Source organism: Sus scrofa, chromosome 3, assembly GCF_054392235.1.
Source record: "Sus scrofa isolate SSC_HxYL_T2T_F1_AM1 chromosome 3, Sscrofa_HxYL_maternal_Yorkshire_Landrace_v2.0, whole genome shotgun sequence".
NCBI classification, from domain to species: domain Eukaryota; kingdom Metazoa; phylum Chordata; class Mammalia; order Artiodactyla; family Suidae; genus Sus; species Sus scrofa.
The window spans coordinates 113,673,611-113,699,578 of record NC_139385.1 but is presented as its reverse complement, the minus strand read 5'-3'; the positions used below and the strand labels follow the sequence as shown (position 1 = coordinate 113,699,578).

The following is a 25,968-nucleotide window of genomic DNA, read 5'->3' as shown; positions in this document are numbered from 1 at the left end:
AGAAAAAGCTTTTGACAAAATTTAACACCCATTTCTGATAAAAACTCTCCAGAAAGTGGGCACAGAAGGTATGGATAATGGGGTCCTACTGTTACAACACAGGCAACTCTGCACAGTCTCTTAGGTTAGAACAATATTAAGGAGAGTATGAAAAAAAAAAAAGAGGATTTCCCTTCGTGGTTCAGTGGTTAACGAACCCAACTAGTACCCATGAGGCTCGGGTTTGATCCCAGGCATCGAGCAGTGGGTTAAGAATCCAGTGTTGCCATGGCCTGTGGTGTAGGTCACAGATGCAGCTTGGATCCTGCGTTGCTGTGGCTGTGGTGTAGGCCAGCAGCTACGGTTCTGATTTGACCCCTAGCCTGGAAACTTCCATATGCCGAGGGTGTGGCCCTAAAAAGACAAAAGTCCCCCCCCACAAAAAGTATGTGTGTGTGTGTGTGTACACACACACACACACACATACATGGCTGGGTCACTGTGCTATATAGCAGAAGTTGAAGGAACACTTAATCAACTATATTTTAATAAAACATTTTTTAAAAATTTGTAAATCAGCGTAAAGGATATATGAGAGTTCATGGTAGTCTTACAAACTTATAATACTGAAATACAAACTTATAAAATACTCAAGAATATACTTTATATTTTACTACCTCCCAATTTTTCTATAATGAACACATTTCTTTTATAATCAGAAAAAAAACCACTGATAAATAAAAAACACTTTCAATCTAAAATATGTTGGAACTGTTATTTTTTTCTAAGATTGTTCTGATGAATTAAAGACACATTAACTTTAAGAGCCACATTTTTCCTCTTCTGGATCATGAAGGGAGAAAAGCTAGTTATCTTTGTCATAACCGTGATATTCCCCCAGGAAGCAGGTTACCTTTATAGCGGGCCAGGAGCTGCTTAAAATCTAACTGCTGATCAGGCAGCGCGTCTTTGACAGAGTCCTGATCCTGAAGGTGCAGGGAGAGCCTCAGGTCCTCCTCCACCTCCTCAAAGGCGGTTCGGTTGCGCCTCGCCCTGAGCTTTTCCTTTGACATCTGCTTCGTGGAGCGCGCGTACGGGCTCCCATCCTGTAACACGTACCTGGGGAAGGGAGACGAAGGAATGCGTGTGTGGATGTGGGTCTGCTGGGAAGGAATGAAAATAGTCACCTATTTTACATGCTCATTCAGCAGAATATTGCTCTGTTTCTGCCCAATTCATGTGCTATTCTTCCACCAGACCAGGATTGTTGGTGGAGAGTGCACTGGAATGCTTTTGGTTCTGTTTAAAAATAATTCTGGAGGCAGTCAGTTTGGAAAATTGAGAGAAAAAAGATGAGCAAACTAGCTGAAAGATGATTTCTCCAGATTCGTATTCCACGTAAGTGGGACAGGACCCACAAAACAATAATCTTAACATGCTCCCTAAGTATGCTTACTGCACACTAAAGTTTGAGAGCCACTGTTTTGGGGTTTTCAGCTTGAGAATATTGTATCATTAAATAAATAGAGAATTAGGAGGGGGCTTATTAGGAATAGAAGAAGCAGTGAAAAGGAAAATAATTCTGGTTGAGTTTAACATGTGAGACATCAAAGGTGTTTTCATTCTGGAGCTCAGAGGTCAGGAATGGAGATGCTGATCTGAGTGTTCCCAGCACAGAGGTGACAGCTGAAATCATATAAGTCTGAGAGAGCCACAGCAGAGTTTAACAGTGAGATGAAACAAAGACAAAGCCTTGAGGAATCTTCAAGGTCAAAGCACAGGAAGAGGAAGAAGAGCTTTCGAAGGGGAGAAAATCTCTTGGTATCCAATAGACATTACTATTTCCTACCCAATACTGAACGTATACAGACATCTTAACACTCATATAAACTACAAACTCTTTGAAGGTAGAATAATGATAATAATAGCTAACATATATAAAGCATTTGCTATATGCCAGGCACATACAACTGATGAACTGACATCCATACATCGTTATCACCCAAAGTTTAGAGCAGGGGTTCCAGAGTCATTACTCTTAATATATAACACAGCCTGTGAAATTAGATAATTTATATAACAAATATTCACTGAAAGGGGAAAACAAAATGTCCATACAGAAAAATCAGAGGAGTTCCTGTTGTGGCTGGAGTTCTGGTCATGGCTCAGCAGAAACTAATCTGAATAGTATTCATGAGGATGCAGGTTCGAGCACTGGCCTTGCTCAGTGGGATAAGGATCCAGTGTTGCCATGAGCTGTGATGTAGGTTACAGACATGACTTGGATCTGGAGTTGCTGTGGCTGTGGTGTAGACTGGCAACTGCAGCTCTGATTTGACCCCTAGCCTGGGAACTTCCATATGCCTTGGGTGCGGCCCTAAAAAAAAAAAAAAAAATTAGACAGAAAACTAATACGGTTATTAGTGTCCAGGCACATAAGATAAAATAATAATTCTGTTTTTAAGGACTTCTACCAAGCCTTAATTAATGCCTTCTTTACCTTGTCACAGCAATTGCATCTTCCAGAAAATATTGATCAACAGGAAATGTACGACCTAGAAAAACAAGAAAATAAAACTGAAAAGTCTCAGAATACCTGTTCATCTTGAGATTGTTTGTGTACGTAAAATTCTCTTAAAACAAAGCTTAGCACAAAAAGGTACTATTTATTCTGTGGTCTTAAAAGTATCCAAAAAAAGCTTTCGATGATAGAAATTTGAAGGGATAGATTCAGGTTAGTAAATAAAACAGAAAAGTATAGCTGGACGATCATTTGCTAATAAGACTTTTTTTAACCTTTTTTTTTTTTTTTTCTTTTTGGGGCTGACCTGCAGCATATGGAGGTTCCCAGGCTAGGGGTCCAATCGGGGCTACAGCTGCTGGCCTACACCACAGCCACAGCCACACAGGATCTGAGCTGCATCTGCGACCTACACCACAGCTCACAGCAATGCCGGATCCTTAACCCACTGAGCAAGGCCAGGGATTGAACCCACAATCTCATAGTTACTAGTCGGATTCATTTTTCCTGGGCCTCATTGGGAACTCCTTTAACCTCTTTTTAAAAAAAAATCTGGGAGGAGTTCCCGTCATGGCTCAGTGGTTAACGAATCTGACTAGGAACGATGAGGTTTCGGATTTGATCCCTGGCCTTGCTCAGTGGGTTAGGGGTCCAGTGTTGCCATGAGCTGTGGTGTAGGTCACAGACGCAGCTTGGATCCCACATTACTGTGGCTCTGGCATAGGCCAGCGGCTACAGCTCCAACTGGACCCCTAGCCTGGGAATCTTCATATGCTGCGGGTACAGCCCTATAAAGCAAAAAAAAAAATCTGTTATACCTTTTCCACCCCACCCCCTCACAGGGAACCTTTAAAACATCAACAATTGTATTCTAGTCAAGCATACAATTTCTTCCTGAAATCTATTGTTAATAAGCTCTATAATAAGAACAAATGGTACTTTTATTTTTATTCATCAGTCAGTGTTTCCAAATTGTCCCTTTATTTATTGTTTTGGCTGCACCCACAGCATCTGAAAGTTCCCAGGCTAGGGATCAAATCTGAGCCGCAGGCGCAACCTACACCACAGCTATGGCAACACCAGATCCTTAACCCACTATGCTAGGCCAGGAATTGAATCCACATCCCAGCAGTGACCCAAGCCACTATAGAGACAACACTGGATCCTTAACCCGCTGCATCACAGTGATAACTTCTCCAAATTGTTCCTTTAGCAATCAGTTACAAAAGGTTAAACCAAAGCCCAAAGTGATAAATTAATCCCACAGTGAAACTTCAAGTAACAAAAGAAGACACAGAATATTCAGCTTCACTTACACCCAGAGTGGACTAATACCCAGAAATTTAGCAGAATCTAGCAATGAACAGATATAACTATATATTTAACTATACAAAGACACAACTTCTCTCTTTATGATAGATTACTATTATAAACTCATATTCTGATGTATTCTGATGTTAAACACAAGGGAATACCAGAAATCCTAACAACCTAGACTTTTAAAAAAGCATATATATTAAAACATCCCAGTAAATGAATATAATATTACCTCTTTATTAATTTTATTATCTGGTTATGATTTTATTTGTTATAATCTAATCATTTTCTCCAGAAAGAGGTGTAAATACCTTTGCATTTATATCTCAAATGAACTTTAAAATAATTATATTTGCTTAAAGGACAATACATATTTAATGATGCATTTTAATCACCTGGTATAGTGATAACTGGGCAGGAATTAAAATATTCTGAAAAGAGCTCAGCGTTTAAAGTTGCACTCATCAGAATAACTTGAAGAGTTGGTCTCTGCAACAAAATGTCTTTCAAAACTAGCAGCAAGAAGTCACTAGAGGAAATAAAAGAAATACCTGAGGATCAAACAAATTCAAAACATGAAACTTAATAACTTTTGACACATTTCAAGCAAGTCTAAGACCTATGTGAAAAAATTTATAACACTCATGGAAAGATGTGTTATGTTCCCAGATGTGAATGTTATGAAGATATCAATTTCCTGCCAAATAAACTAAATTTTTTTTTTGTCTTTTTTTTTTTTTTAGGGCCACACTAGTGGCACATGGAGGTTCCCAGGCTGGGGGTCTAATCTGAGTTGTAGCCGCCGGCCTATGCCACAGCCACAGCAATGTGGGATCCAAGACGTGTCTGTGACCTACACCACAGCTCACCGCAATGCCAGATCCTTGACCTGCTGAGCAGGGCCAGGGATCGAACCTGCAACCTCATGGTTCCTAGTCGGATTCATTTCTGCTATGCCACAATGGGAAGTCCAAAGTAAACTAAATTTAGTGTAATAACAATCAAAATGCCAACAGGGTTTACCATCACATTTGGTAATTCTACTTCTTGATATGTGCATACACGAAGAGGCATATATGATGATTTTCATTATAGTATCGTTTGTTAATACTAAATCAATGGAAACTACCTAAATGTTTATCAACCAAGAAATGGTTCATTATAACAACATCATCCATTCCAAGGAATAACAGTTAGGCAGAAAAAGGAATAAATCTAGATACAGACATGAAAACATCTCCAAGATATGCTGCCAGTGAACAAAACCTGAGCTGTAGAATACGTACTACAGAACAGCGATGTTCTCACTGGTCTCCCTGTTCCAGGCCTTGCTCCCCTGAAATCCGTTTTCAGTACAGCAGACCAATAATCCGGTTCAAATGTGAATTTGACTGCACTACTCTTGCTCAGAATTCTTCAGTGATTCCTACCAAAGTCCTCACTAACAAGGTCCTATGTGACATGACCTCACCCCCACGACCCATTTCGTATTGCTCACCACCACCCCCAGTCACTTGGCTCCAGCCACACTGTCCTCATCGCCGTCCTTGAGACATGGACCTCAGGTCCCTTGCACATATTATTAATCTGCCTAGAAAGGGCTTCTCCTGGACATTCACAGACATAGCACACTCGCTCTCTTTGAGTCTTTACTCAAAATATACCTTTTCAGTTAGTTAGGCCATCCCTGGCCACTGTGCTTAAAATTTCAAATGCTTGCCTTCCATGCATTTCATATTACCCTTTCTCTCCTTAGCACTTAACAAACTTAACTTTATTTTTTACTCCCTTATCTTGCTTATTGTTGGCTCTTTCACGAGAATCTAAGCTCTATGAGGATAGGGATTTTGGTTATTTTGTTCTATCAGGTAATACTTCAGTATCTAGACCCTGGGACATAGTAGGTGGTCAATCACGATTTGTTGATTTACTAAATGAATATGTAATTTGTATAAGGAAAAAGTTCAGGAGGTAAAAGTACCTCTTTCTTTTTTGGGGGGGTGGGGTTGTATCTGCAGCATGTGGAAGTTCCTGGGCCAGGGATCAAACTATGCCATAGCAGTAACCAGAGCCATCGCAGTGACAACGCCAGATCCTTAACCTGCTGAGGCACTAGGGAACTCTAAATGTACCTATTTCTAACAAAGTAAACACATTTGTCAATGTACAAGACATATCACCAGTCTGATCACTGTAGTTATTTGTGGGGAAGGGACTGGGAATGGTTTGGGAATGTTACAAGGGACTTTCACTTTATCTATATTATCTGAAAAAAATTTTTTTTTTTGGCTTTTTAGAGCTGTACCCGTGGCATATGGAAGTTCCTAGGCTAGGGGTCAAATTGCAGCTGTAGCTGCCAGCCTATGCCACAGCCACAGCAACACTGTGGGATCCAAGCCATGTCTGTGCCCTACACCACAGCTCATGGCAACACTGGATTCTTAAACCACTGAGCAAGACCAGGGATTGAACCCATGTCCTCATGGATGCTAGCTGGGATTGTTACCACTGTGACATGGCAGAAACTCCAGTATTATTTGAATTTTTATTTTTATTTTTTAAAAGTATTTTTTATTTTTATTTTTTTTTTAGGGCTGCAACTGCGGCATATGGAGGTTCTCAGTCTAGGGGTTGAATTGGAGCTACGGCTGCTGGCCTACACCACAGTCACAGCAACATCAGATCTGAGACACATCTGCAACCTACACCGCAGCTCACAGCAATGCCGGATCCTTAACTAACTGAGCGAGGCCAGGGATCAAACCCTCAACCTCATGGTTCCTAGTTGGAGTCATTTCCACTGCGCCACGACAGGAATTCCAGTATTATTTGAATTTTTAATGACAGCATATTCTTGTACTAGTTTTCTTTAATGAGCTAATTTAATTACATTTATGACTATTTTGTTTTTTAGGGAAAATAAAATAACAGGCAAGTGCTTAAGTAATTTATGGTACATCCATACTTTAGAATTTCCTCATCTAATTATTAGTAATAATTTCAAAGACAGTTCATGCTATCATGTTAACTATTAGATCAAAAGCAGCACACAGGAATTCCCATTGTGGCTCAGTGGGTTAAGAACCTGAATAGTATCCATGAGGCTCTGAGTTCAATCCCTGGCCTTGCTCAGTAGATTAAGGACCTGGCACTGCCATGAGCTGTGGTGTAGGTTCCATATGTGGCTCAGACCTGGCATTGCTATGGCTGTGGCACAGGCCAGCAGCTGCAGCTTTGATTCAACCCCTAGCCTGGGAACTTCCATATGCCGCAGGTGTGGCCTTAAAAAAGGATTTAAAAAAAAAAAAAAAAGGAGTTCCCGTCGTGGCGCAGTGGTTAACGAATCCGACTAGGAACCATGAGGTTGCGGGTTCGATCCCTGCCCTTGCTCAGTGGGTTAACGATCCGGCGTTGCCGTGAGCTGTGGTGTAGGTTGCAGATGCGGCTCGGATCCTGAGTTGCTGTGGCTCTGGCGTAGGCTGGTGGCTACAGCTCCGATTAGACCCTTAGCCCGGGAACCTCCATATGCCGCAGGAGCGGCCCAAGAAATAGCAACAACAACAACAACAATAAAAAAGACAAAAGACAAAAAAAAAAAAAAAAAAAAAAAAAAAAAAGAATTTATCTTAAAAAAAAAAAAAAAAAAAAAGGCAGCAAAGCAGCACACAAAACTATATAATCCTAAGAGTGTTTCTGGAGATACACCTTTTTACCACATTTCTCCCTGAACTCCCAATATACCCCCAGAAGAAAACAGACCAAATTGTAACATGTAATTAGCAATTTTACAGGGGACAAAATTCTTCTTCTTGACATTTCTTTAGTATTGTCTAAATGTGTTAGAATAATGTTATCTCTATGATCAGAAAGTTTATTAAACATTTGAACCAACACACCTATAATTTTTCTATATTAAACCTTTTATGTATATTTTTTACTGATCTTGGTTCCCCAAACAAAGCATTGTATTTATTCTGTTATGGTACTTATTTCAATTTGTAGTATGTGCTTGTTTACCCGTTCATTATTTGTTTTTCCTACCAAACCATAAGAGATAAAGGGGAACCATGTTTGTTTACTACAGTATCCTCAGCAATTAACAGGCCACTTGGCACTTAATATAGGCTCAATAAATACACGAATGAAAGATAGGACTGAATAACTGACCAAAGGACCAGAGAAGGAAGTACACATTTACCAATCCATCAGCTAGAGCATGAATTACATCTGTTATTCCTGGTAAGTACAGTGCCCAGCTCAGCATGGAGGCCAGGAAGGTAAGTGTCTCCTGTAAGATGATGTCCATCTAATAGGATGACTCTTTCAGTGATGAGCATGCGCTTTCCTGGCATTTTTAGTGTCACAGACCCTGGAATCAGGCAAGCAGTTCCTCTTCTCTAACTTAATTAAGCCTTCTCTGTGGCAATTACCATTACCAGCTCAAAGGAATTAAATTGGAAGCAGAATAAAATTCTTTCAGCCACATCTTCATTTTATGTGTGATTGTTATTTTACCTTTCTTCTGTCCTCTCATGAACTTCGTCAACAATGATATGGGTGACTCCTTGGAGAGCTGTGTCTCCCTCCAGTCTTCTTAGCAGCACTCCCGTAGTGCAGTATAACAATCTGGTGGCTGAGGACTTTCACATAAAAAGAAAGCTTTCATGAGATTCTTGAAAAAAGGAAACACTTTCCTGGTAAAGTCATTTTTAATAAGTAGGGATAAAGAATATTAAAAACACTAGCAGTTCCACTTAATATAAACCTAGACACTAAATGCATAGTTTCTTCCTAGCAATAACAACAAAAGCTTTTCTACTTCACATCGAAATTTTAAGACCCAAAAAAGGATTCAGGGAGTTCCCGTTGTGGCTCAGTGGAAACAAACCTGACTAGTATCCATGAGGATGCGGGTTCGATCCCTGGCCTCACTCAGTGTGGGTTAAGGATCTGGCATTGCTGCGAGCTGTGGTGTAGGCCAGCAGCTGCAGCTCCAATTCAACCCCTAGCCTGAGAACTTCCACATGCTGCGAGTACAGCCCTAAAAAGAAAAAAAAAGTATTCAAAAATTATTATAAATCATAAAAACAACAGTGAGTGATGAAATCAATTTTGAATTTGGTTGTTCCTTATTTGGTTTAAGTCCCAGGTTTAAGAACAATGCAGCACTTGCTAGAATACTTCTGCCAATAAAGAATAAAAGTTCTTTATAGAGGATATTAAGTATACCCAAATAAAGAGTTTAAGCCAACAAATTTTCTTTTTTTTCTTTTTTCTTGTCTTTCTGCCTTTTCTAGGGCCGCTCCCGCAACACATGGACGTTCCCAGGCTAAGGGTCAAATCGGAGCTGTAGCCGCTGGCCTACGCCAGAGCCACAGCAACGCGGGATCCAAGCCACGTCTGCAACCTACACCACAGCTCACGGCAACACCGGATCCTTAATCCACTGAGCAAGGCCAGGGATCGAACCTGCGACCTCATGGTTCCTAGTTGGATTCATTAACCACTGAGCCATGATGGGAACTCTGAAAACCAACGTATTTCTGAAAGGACTTCAGCCCTATTGAAGTATACATCCCAACTTGCCTATGACTTTCCAGACCCCAAAGGCTCTTTATTCTTGAAAACTATAAATGTCTGTCATTGAGAGGTAAGCAGAACATACAAACCTTGACACTTTCTAACCGGATCTGGTATCCCACTGTCAGACCCACTCTTTCTGCTCTTTCTTTAGCCACACGTTCGGCAACAGAGATGGCAGAGATTCGTCGGGGTTGGGTACAGACGATGTTAGCCACCTTCTCAGGTGGCCCATTCAGAGAATCATCCAGAATAAACTGTGGAATCTGTGTGGTTTTCCCACATCTGTATGTGAAAACAAATAAGTCCTAAAATGAGAGTTTTTAAGTGCTAGTTAACTAAAGAAGCAATTGTATGCAATGAGGAAAATGAGAAAGCTAATTAGAATCAAAGTTGTTCAGCTTTATCTATCTTCTAAACCAGCCTAATGACTTTGACCTACAGCTGATTACTCCAAGGAATTTGCACTCAGATTAACAGGGCAATCAAATAATAGTTTATTATCATCTGCAAAACTGTATTAACATTAGGTTAAGGTCTATAAATGCTTCTAGGAATGTGAACTCTACATAAAGAAATAAGAATATTATTTTATGATTATTAAAATACTTAATATTTTTCCCTTCGATGTGGCATTGTTTTGGTTATAATTGGACTGAGGTTAAAAAGATAAGAAGCTTAAAAAAAAAAAAAAGGAGTCCCCGTCGTGGTGCAGTGGAATCCAACTAGGAACCATGAGGTTGTAGGTTTGATCCCTGGCCTTGCTCAGTGGGTTAAGAATCTGGCGTTGCCAGGAGCTAAGGTGTAGGTCGCAGATACGGCTCAGATCTGGCATTGCTGTGGCTGTGGCATAGGCCAGCAGCAACAGCTCTGGGAACCTCCATATGCCTCAAGTGCAGCCCTAAAAAGACAAAAGACAATAAATAAATAAATAAATAAATAAATAAGAACTGGGGACTTCCCATTATGGTGCAGTGGAAACAAATCCAACTAACATCTATGAAGATGCAAGTTTGATTCCTGGCCTTGATCAGTGGGTCAGGGATCTGGTGTTGTTGTGAGCTGTGGTGTAGGTCGCAGATGCAGCTTGGGTCCCGAGTTGCTGTGGCTATGGCGAAGGCCAGCAGCTGTAGCTCTAGCTCCAATTCAACTTCTAGCCTGGAAACTTTCATATGCCACAGGTGCAGCCCTAACAAGCTTAAAAAAAAAAAAGAGATAAGAAGCTGGAAGATACAAAGTTACCACTATACCTGTGAAGCCAGACACAAATGTAATTATTAAATTGAAGACTCTTAAATATAGAACTAATTAAGTCCGCAACTTGTCCCTGCTAAACAGGTTAGGATAACATACGGAGAGCATGAAACAGAAAAAAATTATGTACTGTAAGTTGTTCTTAAACAAAAGCTTTATGGAAATCAGAATAAATTTAGAAGATGAAAAGTTTCAAGCTAAATGTTCTGGAACTAACCTTTAAATTTTTTTTTTCTCTTTTTCAGCTGCCCCCACAGCACAGGGAAGTTCCCAGGCCAAGGACTGAATCTGAGCCACAACAGCTGCGACCTACTGCAGCTGCAGCAACGCAGGATGCTTAACGCACTATGCTGGGCTGGGGATCAAACTGGCAATTCCACAGAAACAAGTTAGATCATTACCCCCTGCACCACAGAGGAAACACCAATCCTTTAAAATTTAAAGTGGGCCTTTTGCCTTAATGTTGTCTCAAGGCATAGTTGTACAATGTCCATAAATTCCTAAACTTCTGAGCTTTCTTTGTTTTTTGTAATTTGGTTCTACTGGCTACAGTCACCACATTATTTGCCTCTGTGAAATATTATTTAATATTTGACAGGAAAAAGCATAAATAATACCAGCTACTGGTTTTTAAAAGTAGAACTGGTTATGGTAACCAGGGCACATACCATATTTATAAATGAAAGCTACATTATGAATAAATTGCATTCTTACCCAGTCATACCACTTACAACAAGCACTTGGTGCTTGCTCAACAATTTAAGAATGTTTTCTCTTTCTTCCCAAGCAGGGAGTGATTGTCTTTCCTGCAGAATTGACTGGAACTGTCTGGAAGCCTAATAAAATAAAAGATACAGACATCAGATGGGTTACTTTGAATCACCTTCCACAAAGCTGTAATGTGGAATCCCATAGTTAGACCTATCCTTTCTGCTCTTCTGCAATTTGTCTAGGGACAGAAATTGCACATTTGTTGGAGCTGGATGCTGGCAACTTTAGTCAGAAGACTGTTCAGAGAATCAGCCAGAATAAGCTGTGGAATCTATGTGGTTTTCCTACATCCGAATAAACAGAAGGATCTTATAAAAGAAATAACTTCTCTGGCTTAGCACCCATCTAGCTCTTCAGGCAAGAGTCTCTACACCAGCACTGTTCAACAGAACTCTCTGTGCTGATGGAAATGCTCTATATTTATGTTGTCCAATATAACAACCACTGGCTACATGTGGCTATTATCACTTGAAATATGGCCAGTGCTACTCAGGAACTTTTAAATTTTAATTAATTTAACTTTAAATAGATACATGTGGCTAGAGGCTACCATACAGGTTGGCATAGTCCTACATAATATCAGATTTTTACCAACATCACTAAATAGCAAGAGCATTCACTAAGGGTTCTTTCTGGCCAACCACCACATCTATGTATTTCAGTCTGATATCTAATGGCCAATGATATAAACATTGTACTGTACACTAAAACTACAGATGTATTTTTGAATAAGTTTTATACTAACATTTACATTAACACATACACTTTCTGCAGTAACTTGATCATATAAATTTACCACCTCTAAACACTGTTAAAACTGAATATGCAATTTTTTGTTTCTACCATCTTATTATTTATGGTGTGATTTTTAAATTCAACCTGACATTCTAAGGGTGTGGTATCATATATGCAATACTGTTATACCGTGTCAAAAATCAGCATCACAGAACTTTAGAACTGGAAGGGTCCTTATACAGCATCTAATCCAATCCCCAAACTGGTAAGCAATTTGTCTTCATCCTACACCCAACTCGGCCCTAACAGTTCACTTATGAGTTCTTTTAAAATAACCTTCATGTGACATGGAGTCCTTTCTTTAGCAAAGGGGAAAGTCACTGTCTAATGAAGTAACAATGACAAAAGAATTATAAAATGGAGAAAAAGTTAAAGCTTGAATAAGGCAAGTTCATTCATTTTAACACTACTACTGCTAAAGAACTTAAAATGCACCTTCGTTTTGGAAATAGAATTAGTTTGAATCCCTGTGTTGCCACTTACCAGTTATGTGACCTTGGGGAAGTTATTTATGAGTCTCTGAGGGGTGTACGAGTTCTTCCTTATCTTTCTCCTTTTCTACACAGATATTTCTAATGTACTCACAGTATTGCTTTTCCTTTCACTTATCAGATTTCTAGCACAGTACCAAAGCCACAAAATAGCTAGTATATATACGTTTCATTTTCATCAGCCATTAGATTTCCGAAAACTATCTAGAACATGCAACTGAGTTTGCTGTGGCATGCAGAAACTTTGACCAATCAGAGTAAAAGAGAACCGAAAGTTTACTGCGGAGGGTAGCCAAAGAGTCCTACCTCCTAATCCCTCATGCAGACATCAGAGAGGCAATGCTAGCCCTTCTCTCAGAAGACCCTACCTGTTTTATTCGGAACTGCTTGCAGATTTTAGCATTTTCGGCATGTACTGATTTTGCCTGCCAGTCATATCTTTTGGAAATCTTTTTCTTAAGGTTGACATAGCTTTCATTCTCCACCATAACTGGTGCAGGACCTTCATCCTCATCTGTCTCCTCCTCAGGTTCTGATTCTTTTTCAACTTTAAGGGGATAAAAGGAAACATTTTTGATATGGAGTCCTTTCTTTAGCAAAGGGGAAAGTCACTATCTAAATGAAGTAACAATGACAAAAGAATTATAAAATGGAGAAAAAGTTAAAGCTTGAATAAGGCAAGTTCATTCATTTTAACACTACTACTGCTAAAGAACTTAAAATGCATCTTCAAATAAACTTTAACCTAGTAAAAGTGCTCTTGGTTAAACCAAATCAAAAACAAAGAAGAGAAAATCATGGCGGGGTTCCCACTGTGGTTCAGCAGAAACGAACCGACTAGTATCCATGAGGATGTGGGTTCAATCCCTGGCCTTGCTCAGTGGGTTAAGGATCTGGCATTGCTGCAAGCTGTGGTGTAGGTCACAGTCATGTCTTGGATCTGTGTTGCTGTCACTGTGGTGTAGGCTGGCAGCTAGAGCTCCGATTCGACTCCTAGCTTGGGAACTTTCATTTGCTGCAGGTGTGGCACTAAAAAGCAAAGAAAAAAAAAGGAGAAAAAGAAAAAAAAAATCAGGGCACCCAGTAGACTCCTTACATTCAGTAGACCCTTTACATTAACTGAGAGTTTCAAATATTTGCAAGTGTTCCTAAAATTCCACGACACAAAATAACCCAAACGTCTATCAAATGATGAATCAATAACTAAAAAGCGGTATAATGGAATATTGTTCAGTAATAAAAAGGAATGAAGTACTGATACATGCAACAACACAGATGAACCTTGAAAGCATTCTGGTAAAAAGAAAGAAGCCAATCAAAAAAGCCACATATTTATTTTAAGATTACCTTTCCATGAAATGGCCAGAATAGACAAATCCACAGAGACATAATGTAGACTCATGGTTTTTAGAGGTTAGGGGAAGGGAGAAATGAGGAATGACTTGCTAAAGGTACACAAGTTTCTTTTTGGGGTGATGAAAATGTTCCGAGATTAGACAGTGGCCATGGTTGCACGACTCTGTGAATATACTAAAACCCACAGAATTGTATAGTTCAAAAGGGTGCATTTCATGGTATGCAAATTATATCTTAATAAAGCTATTATCATAAAAGAAAAGCCCATGACACAACAGTTTGTCATTTCTTGAGGAATACATCTGAATTCCATGTGCTAGAACTAAGAGCAATTTGGGAGCAAGTCAAGGAGCCAGTGAGTGAACCCAGCCGGCTGTCCAGCATCCACATCTCAGTGCGTTTCACTGTTCTCTACCTACTGATGTTTACCTAGGAACTTTTGTGATATAATAAAAACTTGTTTCTCTGAAAGAAAGATGGCAAAAAATAAGAGATAATCCCATGGTAAACTCTGAATGGGGGAGTTACTTGTGGTGTAACAATTTGTACAGAAAACCTGGATGTGGAGAAAGCCAGAGGCTTGTACAAACATTTCCCTATTTGAGGATTTAGGGATTCAACAAGTGAGCCCCTTCCTAATTAATGTTGAGGGTCTCATGTACCAAAAGCAGGAGGGTATGGAGAGTGGTATAGAAAGAGAAGTACCTCTAAAAACTCATCTGAAAGTAATCCCATATACCATTTTAGAAGTAAAGATATGAAGCCAAATGGATTAAAAGAAACAGATTTTCTGGAACAATGCTTTAAGGGTCTTCTAGCCCTCAATTCCCAGAATAAACTTACATATAACACTTTCAGGAGTTCCCATCATGGCTCAGTGGCTTAAGAACCCAACATAATGTCTGTGAGGACACGTGTTCGATCCCTGGCCTTGCTCAGTGGGTTAAGGATCTAGCATTGCCACAAGCTGCGAGCTCCTAGGCCAGCTCTTAGAACATTTGACTTCTTCAATCCATCATTCCAAATGCCCTCCTCCAAACCACCTTCCACCTGATCAATGCCTTACATACCTTCTGGAATTTGACTTGAAACAAAAGAATTACTTGGAATCACTGGTTTACGGCAGACAGGATTATTTATTCTGGTCCCGGAGGACACTGGCAGGAAGTTCACAGGAGGGACACTGTACTTATGATGGGTATTTGTTAGCAATTTGGCTATTTCTGATTCTTCCTCTAAAAGGGTCAGCAAAGAATATACAACAGGTTCTGAAGTTTCTGCAAATGTCAAGGCCTTGCCATAAAGGAACTCAGAAATATGTAAACGACAAGCCAGAGGTAGATTCTCATTGATGGAATAAAATGCCACAAGGGGAGCTTGGTAGGGGTATTTGTGGTCTTTAGAAAACCGAATTTCAAGTTCATATAAAAAGGATGCATCTTCATTAGCATTAAGATGAGAATCATCTACATTTCTTTCTGCTCGTCCAACAATTTGATTTGGGGGCACTTCATGTTTGAATTTGCACTTTGACCCAAATTTACAATTTCCTTTGAGGTAAAATTTGCAGATTTCAACCGAAGTCTCCTGTATATTTCTGGTACTTTCTTTTCGCTTGGATTTGCAGAATTTACTTGTCAAATATTCCAGTTCTAATCCAATGGTCCAGACTCGGTTCTGAATTCTTTCTATAAATTTTTCTCCACAGATTGACTTGAGAGCAAATGCCTCCTCCTGTCGCTGTTCCACACACTCATCCAAGCTTATGTGCGAAACTGCCTCAGGGACCTTCATCCTCTCTCCAAATGTCTCTGAAAAACACTCGGTGAGGAGATGCTCCAGTGATGCCCCCACATCTCCATCACAAATCCTTAGGGCTGCCTGACAGTGTTCAGTGTGGAAACCATACCTGCCAAGTGCAAAATATGACAAAAAAGATGGAGTGTTATCAAACCACAGAAGAGAATTTCACTGAAATACATTTATGCGAAGTTATACCTATACCTAAGCACAATTTGTATTTTGCAAAAGTGTCCCTGATAATACTAACTTCTTCTTGATTCCCCTATCCTAAAAGAAAGGATGTTAGGCATATATGTACTGCTGGAACCCACACAACGGGAAAGTATTCAAGGAAAGGTAGTTGTGTTTCTAATGCAATTTTCATTTTCCTTCAATTCTCCCATAAATGATAAAGGCAAACCTGGAAAGCTTTTGCACTGCAAATGTCGAGACTGTAAATTCTGGATTAGGAGGCTCCACCAGGCCTGAGCCAGCACATTCCAAAGGATCAGCGTCGGGAACAAGGGAAGCTTCTCGTCCAGCTGACCAGTACTGCTCATCATCACAATCAGGCTCATCATCTTCTTCCTCCCCAGAAATGCCTCTTCTGGCAAAAGTAACATTTTCATATATTATCTATTAATTCCTTCTTACTTCAAAGAAAAATTTTGTAAGAGTCTTAAGAATTCAAGGAGCCAAAGGATATAGGATCCTGACCGCTCTTCAGTCACTGATTTAATTTTTTATTGACTATTAATTTAATATCTTGGCAATTAAGAGTATTTATTACCTGCCGAGTACTACATTAAATGTTTTATATGTACTAACTCTTTGAAAATCTTCCCAATAACCCAGCAAGATACTACTGGAATCTCATTTTTTTTTTTTTTTTCCAGATGATCAACTAAAACTTAGAGGAGATTAGTAACTGCCAAAGGTTATTTGGTAAAGCACAACTAGAGATTTTAACCAAGGATGTCTACCCCAGAGCCTATGTTCTGAACCACAAGAAGCCTTGGCTATGCTCTCTCTCTCCTCATTCACAAAAACCATCGAGATATACATATATATGTGTGTGTGTATATGTGTGTGTGTGTGTGTGTGTGTGTGTGTGTGTATTTTTTTTTTTTTGGCTTTGCTGCATGACCACCTTTCCTAAATCTAAGACAGGCAAGCATCTTGTAGGTATGATAGAAACTGAGCTATTCATGACTGACCAGTCATTAATTCTGGCAAATAGAAAGAATCAACTTCTACAATGAAATCACAAAGCAAAACAGACAAAAGACTTAAAAAAAAAAATCTTTCACTTAGGCAGATGATCATGAGACGTGTAATCATAACACGTCATCTGATCATTCAATACTTGCTCCTAGAAGAATACCTCTGCTTGGTCACTACAAGGTTTTATCTAGAAGGTTAAGATAACCTTAAGCAATTAAGCAATTACTCAATCCATATTAGCATTGTCCTAGAAAAAATAAAGATGAAAAGGTGATCTGTACTACTGCTCACAGATATGCAAAACAAACTCACTCTAAAAATGTTGCTGAATAATTATTTTTGTATTTCCCCGGGTCACTTTCAACTAGTTATACAGCCACAACAGGATCAGTATGAATATAGTATTTCAAAGACACATAGGACCCTCACACTGCCAATTCATCTTCCTCAATATAACAATTTACTCAAATAAAATGATTTACTCAGATCCAGCATCTGCATCTTGTTCTTGCAGGTCTCGAAGAAGAGCTTTCACTTTTTCTTGATTCTCAGTAGTCATATGCAGAGTCTGAAGGGGCACTTTGGCTTCGGGCTTCCATTTGGGACGTGCCTCTCCTTTTCTCATGCTACTGTTAGTGGGTCTGCAAAGGACACAAGAACAAAATTATACATTTACCTGCAATCAGAACTTTGACACTCCCCAAATACATACAACATGACTGGACTGTCAAGTATCTACAAAGGATGACAATGAATGTGAAGAAATTCTCTATTTTCTACAATATATACTAGACTTCACTATACTGAAACTGCTAGGGAAAAAACCTGACCAGATTCTTGATCACTAAATCTCACTACACTAACTTAAGAATCCTCTGGAGAAAGCAATGCTGTAACTCCTGTACTAGAGGACTTTCAAAAGAAATATGTTACATACAAACATAATATATTTCATTCTATTTGAGCTATGTGATCTGAAAGCAACCAAAAGTCCTATCTTGTGAAGATTAGGCCCTATTTTATTTTATTTATTTATTTATTTGTTTGTTTATTTATTTATTTATTTATTTATTTGTCTTTTTGTCTTTTGTCTTTTGTTGTTGCTGTTGTTGTTGCGATTTCTTGGGCCGCTCCCGCGGCATATGGAGGTTCCCAGGCTAGGGGTCGAATCGGAGCTGTAGCCACCAGCCTACACCAGAGCCACAGCAACGCGGGATCCGAGCCGCGTCTGCAACCTACACCACAGTTCACGGCAACGTCGGATCGTTAACCCACTGAGCAAGGGCAGGGACCGAACCCGCAACCTCATGGTTCCTAGTCGGATTCGTTAACCACTGCGCCACGACAGGAACTCCTAGGCCCTATTTTAGAAATGTTTATCTAAATCATTATTTCCTGATTATAAACATAATAATAATACATGTTCACTGTAGAAAAGTAAAGAACAAAGCAGAAAAGAGAAGTCATCGTAAGTTACATAATTCTTCTTCATATACTTTTTGTTTTGATTTGTTTTTGCTTTCTAGGGCTGCAGTTGCAGCATAGGGAAGTTCCCGGGCTAGGGGTCAAATCTGAGCTGCAGCTGTCAGCCTACACCACAGCCACAGCAACGCCAGATCTGAGCCGAGTCTTCGACCTACACCACAGCTCATGGCGACGCCAGATCCTTAACCCACTGAGCAAGGCCAGGGATCAAACCCGCATCCTCATGGCTACTAGTCAGGTTCCTTACTGCTCAGCCACAACAGGAACTCCTCATACACATTTTTAATAAAACTGTACAGCGTACATAATCTTTTATATCCTTATCAAAATAAAACTGGCATTTCTTCCAAATTAAATATTTTCCTACAACATAATTTTTTAATGGTTACACACAGATATAGAGATACTAGAATTTATTTCCATAACCTTTCATTTTTGGAATTTAGACTTTTTTAGGGACATTTTAAAATATTTAAAACAATAATTAGTTCTAAAGGTTAACTTCACTCACTAAATTCTTTTCTCCACTTGGCACATTTCATTATCTATTTTCACAAATCCAAGGAAATGGTAGAAATTTTCTATTTAAAATCCAACATATTATTGAGACTTTGAAAAGAACCACACATGAACACTTGCAAAACTGGGTAGCAAAGGAGAAAATAGAAAAGATTGTAGTTTTTAACCATTTAGTTGCAACTTCTGAAAAGAAATGTTATCCCAAATCCATCATTTCCCCTTTTTGTTTCAAAAAAATTTTAATCTATAGAAATGAACACTATCTAGATTTATCAGTTGTTAACATCTGCCATACTTATATGTATGTGCACACACAGTTATTACGCCCTGCTCTTCCTTTTCTCTCTATATACCCATATATATGCCTGTACATGTGCTCCCCCATATATGTATATGCATGTTCTATTGAACCATTTGAATATAAGCTGCAGACATCATATTACTTCATAAATACTTCTTAAATTCTTCAGTATGTTATTTCCTAAGAGAAATACACTTTTATGTAACCATAATACAAGATATTTTATATTGATATCATCTAAAATATAATCCATATTCAAACTTCCAACTGACTCAATCATGTCTTCAGGTTTTATGATTGTGTATCTAATTAAAAATGACATTTAGTTATCTTTTTTTCAAACTCCTTTAATTTAGAATAGTTCCCCAACCTATTTCCTGACACTGGCTTTTTTGAAAACCTCAGGCCAGCTGTCTCACAGCAATTCCCACAATTTGAGTTTGTCTGACTACTTCCTCATGATCAGTTTAAAAAAACAAAACAAAACAGAGAGTGGGGGAAGAACTTGCCTATGCTCCTATCTCATCCACCACTTATCTGTATACCCCTGGACTTCATCTTCCTCATTGTAACCAAGGATCCTAAAGTCAGTCCCTCTGTTTGTACACTGTATACCGATCTCTTTAACTGCCTCAAAGAAATCATTCCAGCACTTATCTCCTGCTGCATCATCAGTTCTTCATTCTCCTTTGGATCGCTCCCATCAGCATATAGACGCGCCATATAACATCTACCACCTTAAATAAATAAATAAATAAAGTCCTTCCTTTGACTGCACATCCCCCTCAAGTTGTTGTCCTATCTCTCCCTGCTCCTCTGCCCTGTATAGCAAAACTCCTCAAAAGGGTTATCTAAATCACTGTCTTTATCTCCACTTTCTTTCTTCTGGTCTCTGAAGCACACTCCAATCAAGGTTTCCTTCACACCAACCATACCAAACCACAGCTCCCGTGAAGGTTATCCATACTATACACATTGCCACATCTAGTGGGCAATTATCAGAACACATTTTCCTTGACCTATCAGAAGCATTTTTTATACAACTTGTGTATCCCTTTAAGTATACAATTCAATCTGATTGGATACTCCCCTAAATACTTTTACTTTGACTTCTAGGAATCACACTCCTAGAGTTCCCATCATGGCTCAGCAGAAACGAATCCTGACTAGTATTCATGAGGACACAGGTTCAATCCCTGGCCTCGCTTGGTGGGTTAAAGATCCAGTGTTGCCATGAGCTATGGTGTACATTGCAGACGTGGCTCAAATCTGGCATTGCTGTGGCTGTGGCGTAGGCCGGTGTCTACAGCTCTGATTCGACCCCCTAGCCTGGGAACTGACATATGCTGTGGGTGAGGCCCAAAAAAGACAAAAAAAAAAAAAAAAAAGAAGAAGAAAAAGAAAAGCCTAGAGGGCTCAGGGCTCAAAGTTAAGACCTCTTCCCTTTGTACTGTGGCATCCAGTCCCACAGCTTTAGATAGCAGCTCCATTTATGGAGAACTCACACATTGACTTCTCTAGTCCAGATCTTTTTCTTGAGTTCCAGACTTAGGGATTAAATTGTCTATGACTTTTCCCCTTGGAGAGTACCTTCTAACTGTTCTTCCTGCTTCTATCTGATGTTCCCTGGTAGCCTATTTGCCACACAACACACTGAGGCAGGGCTACCGTCTATGAGTGTGCAGACTGTACATTGTGCAAAGGCTCCTGAAGTTGGGGAGGAGGGGATGACAAGAGCTAAAATCCAGTCGTAGTACTCCGTTTGTCAAGACAGGCATCCTGGAGCTATAACTGCCCAGAGAAAGGGGCACCTTTTTCTAATTCACATAAAGGGATATGCTGAACAGCTGTAACTCTGGCCAGAGTGATTGATGTTACACACTCTTGCCTCAAACTCTTCAGTGGCTTCCCAACTTACTCAAAGCAAAAGCCAAAGTCCTTATGGTGGTATATGAAGTCCTATACAGTGGAGACTCTCAAATCTAACTGTCTATCTCTTCTTACCCATCCATGCTAGCCACATGGCTTCGTCGCTATTTCCTAAATCTTCAAAGCCACTCCCTCCTTAGAAACTGTGCAGTTGCTATTCCCTCTGCCTTGAATGTTCTTCCATCAGATAGCTTCACAGCTTACTCCTTCACTTTCAATTTCTTCCTGCTCACATGACACCTCATTAGATAAGTCTTCTCTGATCACTCTATAAAAAACACCAAATATTTAAAAAACACCAGCAATCTGTTTTGGTATTTTCCATCCCTCCTTTATTTTTCCCTATAGCACTTACCACCTGACATATTATTCTACCTTTGCTTATGGTCTTTATACCTCAAACCTCCTTCTATGAAGATAAGGACAGTATTTTATTCATTGCTGTAATCCTGGCCCCTAAAACAGTGTCTGGTGCATAGTAGGCACTAAGTGAACATTTGCTGCATGAATGAATATCTAACATTCTAAAAACCTATAAAATCAATGTTTTCAGAAAAAATGAAACTACATCCAACTCAGCAGTTAAGTTCTAAAGTCAGCAGCTAAGGTTTAAATTATTCTAGATTTCTTAAAAGGTGTCCAATTTGAGACTGATATATGAGCTCTCAGTATGTCTAAAGTGACCATTTTCTCTTTTTTTTTTTTTTAATTTCTAAGGTTTTTTAGCTTTTTAAGGCTGTACTGGTGGCGTATGAAATTCCTGGGCTAGAGGTCAAATCAGAGCTATAGCCACTGGCCTGAGCCACTGCCACAGCAACACCAGATCCAAGCTACGTCTGTGACCTACATCACAGCAATGCCAGATCCTTAACCCACTGAGCAGGGCCAGGGATCAAACCCACATCCTCATGGATACTAGCCACAACAAGAACTACCGTGTTTTTCATTTAGAATGGAAAAAAAACGTAGATTCTCTGGTTGCATGCCAAATAAACTATTTAGTTATAGTAGAGACCATGTATGAGAAACATATTATTTTAACTGTAAAATTACATATTCAGTGTATCAAGAGTCTTAAACTACAAAAAGCACTTGGGAACTGAGACTGAATAAGGGACTAGCACATTCCTCTCTCCATATCTTGCTCACTAAGGGGCCTAGACCATTTAATGGCAAATTCAAACTACCTAAACACTATTTTTATTTTTTTTTCTGAATGCAAATAGTTACTTCATTTAAATTAAAGGCATATTTGATGCAATTAAGCTTTAGGACTCATCTATATTCCTTCCTAACTAATATAACCTGAGAAATATCCCCACAGAAGAGTGTGTATATGTATGCGTGTGGATATGTAGCTTTAAAAAAGTCTCTCCATCTCCAAAAATTCCAGTAAACAGCTCACAGTGTAGTTTAAGAATTTTATATTTATACTGCATAACACTTAGCAGTAAAATCTTTTACTTTCAATAAATATTCATTAGAATTATCAGAATTTATTAATTAACTAAAAGCTGAATCTCAGAGAAACCTGGCTATGACATCTGTCACTGATCATCACATGAAGCTCTAATGAAGATCTGGCTGATCTCGCTGGAAAACAGATAATTCATCAACTAGACAGAGTACAGTCAGGTCTCATTTTGGGACCTTCAAACTACAAGACCTAAGAAATACTTAAAATAATTTTCTTCACTTTCATCATTTCCAATATTTACTTTCCTAGTAATATTGGTTACAATAACAATATTATGCTCAATTCACAGAGTCATGCAGAAATTAAAGTTAACTTCAGAGTTCCACCTCTGCTCCAAAGAAAAAAATAACTGTTATTTGCCATCATGCCTTTAGGAAAGTTTACAAAGAAGGGGACTATAAAGTTTTAAAACAACAGGAACAATTAACTTGATCAGAATTACTTGGCATTTTCCCTCTTCTCTTAGCCATCTTGTTCCATAGATTAGCAACTGATACTGTTTCCATATTTGAATATTCAAAAAGTGTAATGACCTGGATGAGCGCCTTGATTCACTGAAGATACAAAAGTCATCGCCATCATCCCAAATTCTACTTGACGCCTTTCTATTGCCACCAATGCCACCGCCACCACTGCCACCCCCGTGAGATTTACTAGCATGACTTCTGCCTCCTCTTCCTCCTCTGGAAGACCCTTTTCCACCTCCTTTGCCTGGCTTGCCTTTTCTTCTTACTGAAGAACTCATTTTCACCTGCAGGAGAAAAAAGTGATACAGACATTATAAAACTTGATAAGTACCAAATTCTTTTGTGGTACAGTGGGTTAGGGATTTGGTGTTGTCACTGCAATGGCTCAGGTTGCTGCTATGGTGCAGGTATGATCCCTGGCCTGGGAACTTCCATATGTTGGGGGCACAGACAAAAAATTAAAAAGTTAAAAAAATAAAAGCCCTGACAAGTATAAAAATCCTTTGTTTGTCAAAGTTATAGATACAGTCTATTTTAAAGAAAAAAAGGAAAATGTACACTTTAAAAGGGTCAATTTAGGACATCCATGGTGGCGAAGTGGGTTAAGGATCCAGCATTGTCACTGCTGGGGCGTGGGTTCAATTCTTGGACACAGAACCTTTACATGCTATAAGCGTGGCCAAAAGGGGGGGCAATTTAGGGGAAACAAGTTTCAACTGCTTCACAAAATATTTACAAGCATGTTCCCCTCAAGATTAACATTTAGTGACTTTCTCTGACACAGATTTCTTAACAAGGATGTGTATCAGAAACACATGGAGAAGTTTCAAAACACACATGCCTAGGCCCAATCCTATACTCTGATTTGGATAGGTCTGGTATAGGGTTTTAAAAACTCTAGTTGAGGGGGTTCCCTACATGGCTAAGTGGTTAATGAACCCGACTAGGATCCATGAGGTTGCGGGCTTGATCCCTGGCCTCGCTCAGTGGGTTAAGGATTCAGCATTATAGGAGTGCAGGTCACAGACGCAGCTTGGATCCTGCGTTGCTGTGGCTGTGGTGTAGGCTGGCAGCTGTAGCTCCAATTCAGCTCCTAGCCTGGGAACTTCCATTGCAGGTATGGCCCTAAAGGGAAAAAATAAATAAATAAATAAAAATAAAAATAATTAATTAATTAATTAAAACTCTAGCTGAAAAGAGATGCTTTCTTTCTTTCTTTTTTTGGCTGCACATGCAGCATATAGGGGTTTCCAGGCCAGGGACTGAACTTGTGCCACAGCAGCAACCCAAGCCACAGCAGTGACAATGCTGGATCCTTAACCCACTGAGCCACCAGGGAACTCCTTAATGTATTTAACACATAATTTGATAAACAAAATTTATATTTACATATACACTTTTAGAAACACAGCTCTGGCTCAGAGTTGCCTGGAGGGAATAAAAGTGTAGAGGTTTTGCATGTGATTGAAGTTAAGCTGTTATTAGCTTCAAGTAGAGCCTTATAGCTAAAAGATATTTTATGTAAGCCTCATGATAACTACAAAGCAAATATCTATAGTGGATGCATAAAAGATAATGAGAAAGGAATCAAAGTGTACCACCTATAGAAAAATCATTAAATTATGGAGTTCCTGTTATGGCTCAGAGGTAATGAATCTGACAAGCATTCATGAGGCCACAGGTTCAATTCCTGGCCTTGCTCAGTGGGTTAAAGATCCAGGGTTGCCATGAGCTGTGGTGTAGGTCACAGACACGTCTCAGATGTGGCATTGCTGTGGCTGTGGTGTAGGCCAGCAGCTATAGCTCCGATTTGACCCTCACAGGTGCAACCCTAAGAAAGACAAAGAAAGAAAAAAAGAAAGAAAGAAAGAAAGAAGAAAGGAAGGAAGAAAATCATTAAATCACAAAGGAAAACAGCAAGAGAGGAAGAAAGGAACAAAGGCTCTCAAAGAAACTGGGAAATAATGAACAAAATGGAAACAGTAAGCCCTTACCTATCAATAATTATTTTAAACATAAATAAACGAAATTCTCAAAAAACAAAAAACATAGAATGAAAAAAAAATCAAAAAATATAGAATTAAAAAAAAAAAAAAAAACCCATAGAATAGAGTTCCTGTCGTAGCTCAGTGGAAATGAATCTGACTAGCAGCCATGAGGACAAAGGTTTGATCCCCGGCCTCACTCAATGGGTTAAGGATCCAGCATTACTATGAGCTGTGGTGTAGGTCACAGACGTGGCTTGGATGCCATGTTGCTGTGGCTGTGGTATAGGCTAGTGGCTACTGCTCCAATTCAACCCCAAGCCTGGGAACCTCCATACACCACAAGTGTGGTCCTAAAAAGACAACAAAACAAAACAAAAACCCAAAACATAGAATGTCTGAATGGATATAAAAACAAACCCAACATATGCTGCCTACAATTGAATCACTTCAGCTTTGAAGACACACATAGACTGAAAGTGATGGGATGGAAAAGATATACTGTGTACATGGAAATCAAAAGAGAGGAGGGGTAGCTATACTTTCTTCAGACAAAATAGACTTTTACGTCAATTACAGTAACAAGAGACAAAGATCGTTATATAATGAAAAAAGAGTCAATTCATCAAAAGAATCTAACAATTCTAAATTTTTATGTACCCAACATTAGATTACCTAAATATAATAAGCAAATATTAACACAATTAGGAGTTCCCTTGTGGGACAGCAGGTTAA

At 39.2% G+C, this 25,968-nt stretch overlaps 1 protein-coding gene across 6 annotated transcripts in view; it reads right to left on the bottom strand.

The window, feature by feature from the left end:
* DHX57 (DExH-box helicase 57) overlaps window positions 1-25,968 on the bottom strand; it is a 74,394-nt gene that overhangs the window by 41,662 nt on the left and 6,764 nt on the right. For 2 of the 6 annotated variants that reach the window (XM_021087592.2, XM_021087593.2), the window contains exons 2-12: window positions 23,315-23,532; window positions 17,553-17,711; window positions 16,268-16,453; window positions 15,135-15,973; window positions 13,077-13,255; window positions 11,366-11,487; window positions 9,487-9,682; window positions 8,333-8,457; window positions 4,213-4,346; window positions 2,480-2,534; window positions 893-1,098 (exon numbers count right to left, since the gene is read on the bottom strand). In XM_021087592.2, the coding sequence (XP_020943251.1) occupies window positions 893-1,098; window positions 2,480-2,534; window positions 4,213-4,346; window positions 8,333-8,457; window positions 9,487-9,682; window positions 11,366-11,487; window positions 13,077-13,255; window positions 15,135-15,973; window positions 16,268-16,453; window positions 17,553-17,711; window positions 23,315-23,526 (2,413 nt within the window). In that variant the 5' untranslated portion in view covers window positions 23,527-23,532. Of the gene's footprint in view, window positions 1-892; window positions 1,099-2,479; window positions 2,535-2,765; window positions 2,832-3,527; window positions 4,347-8,332; window positions 8,458-9,486; window positions 9,683-11,365; window positions 11,488-13,076; window positions 13,256-15,134; window positions 15,974-16,267; window positions 16,454-17,552; window positions 17,712-23,314; window positions 23,533-25,968 lie in introns of those variants that run through there. The other 4 variants (XM_021087594.2, XM_085019513.1, XR_014842176.1 and 1 more) reach the window with 2 other exon arrangements.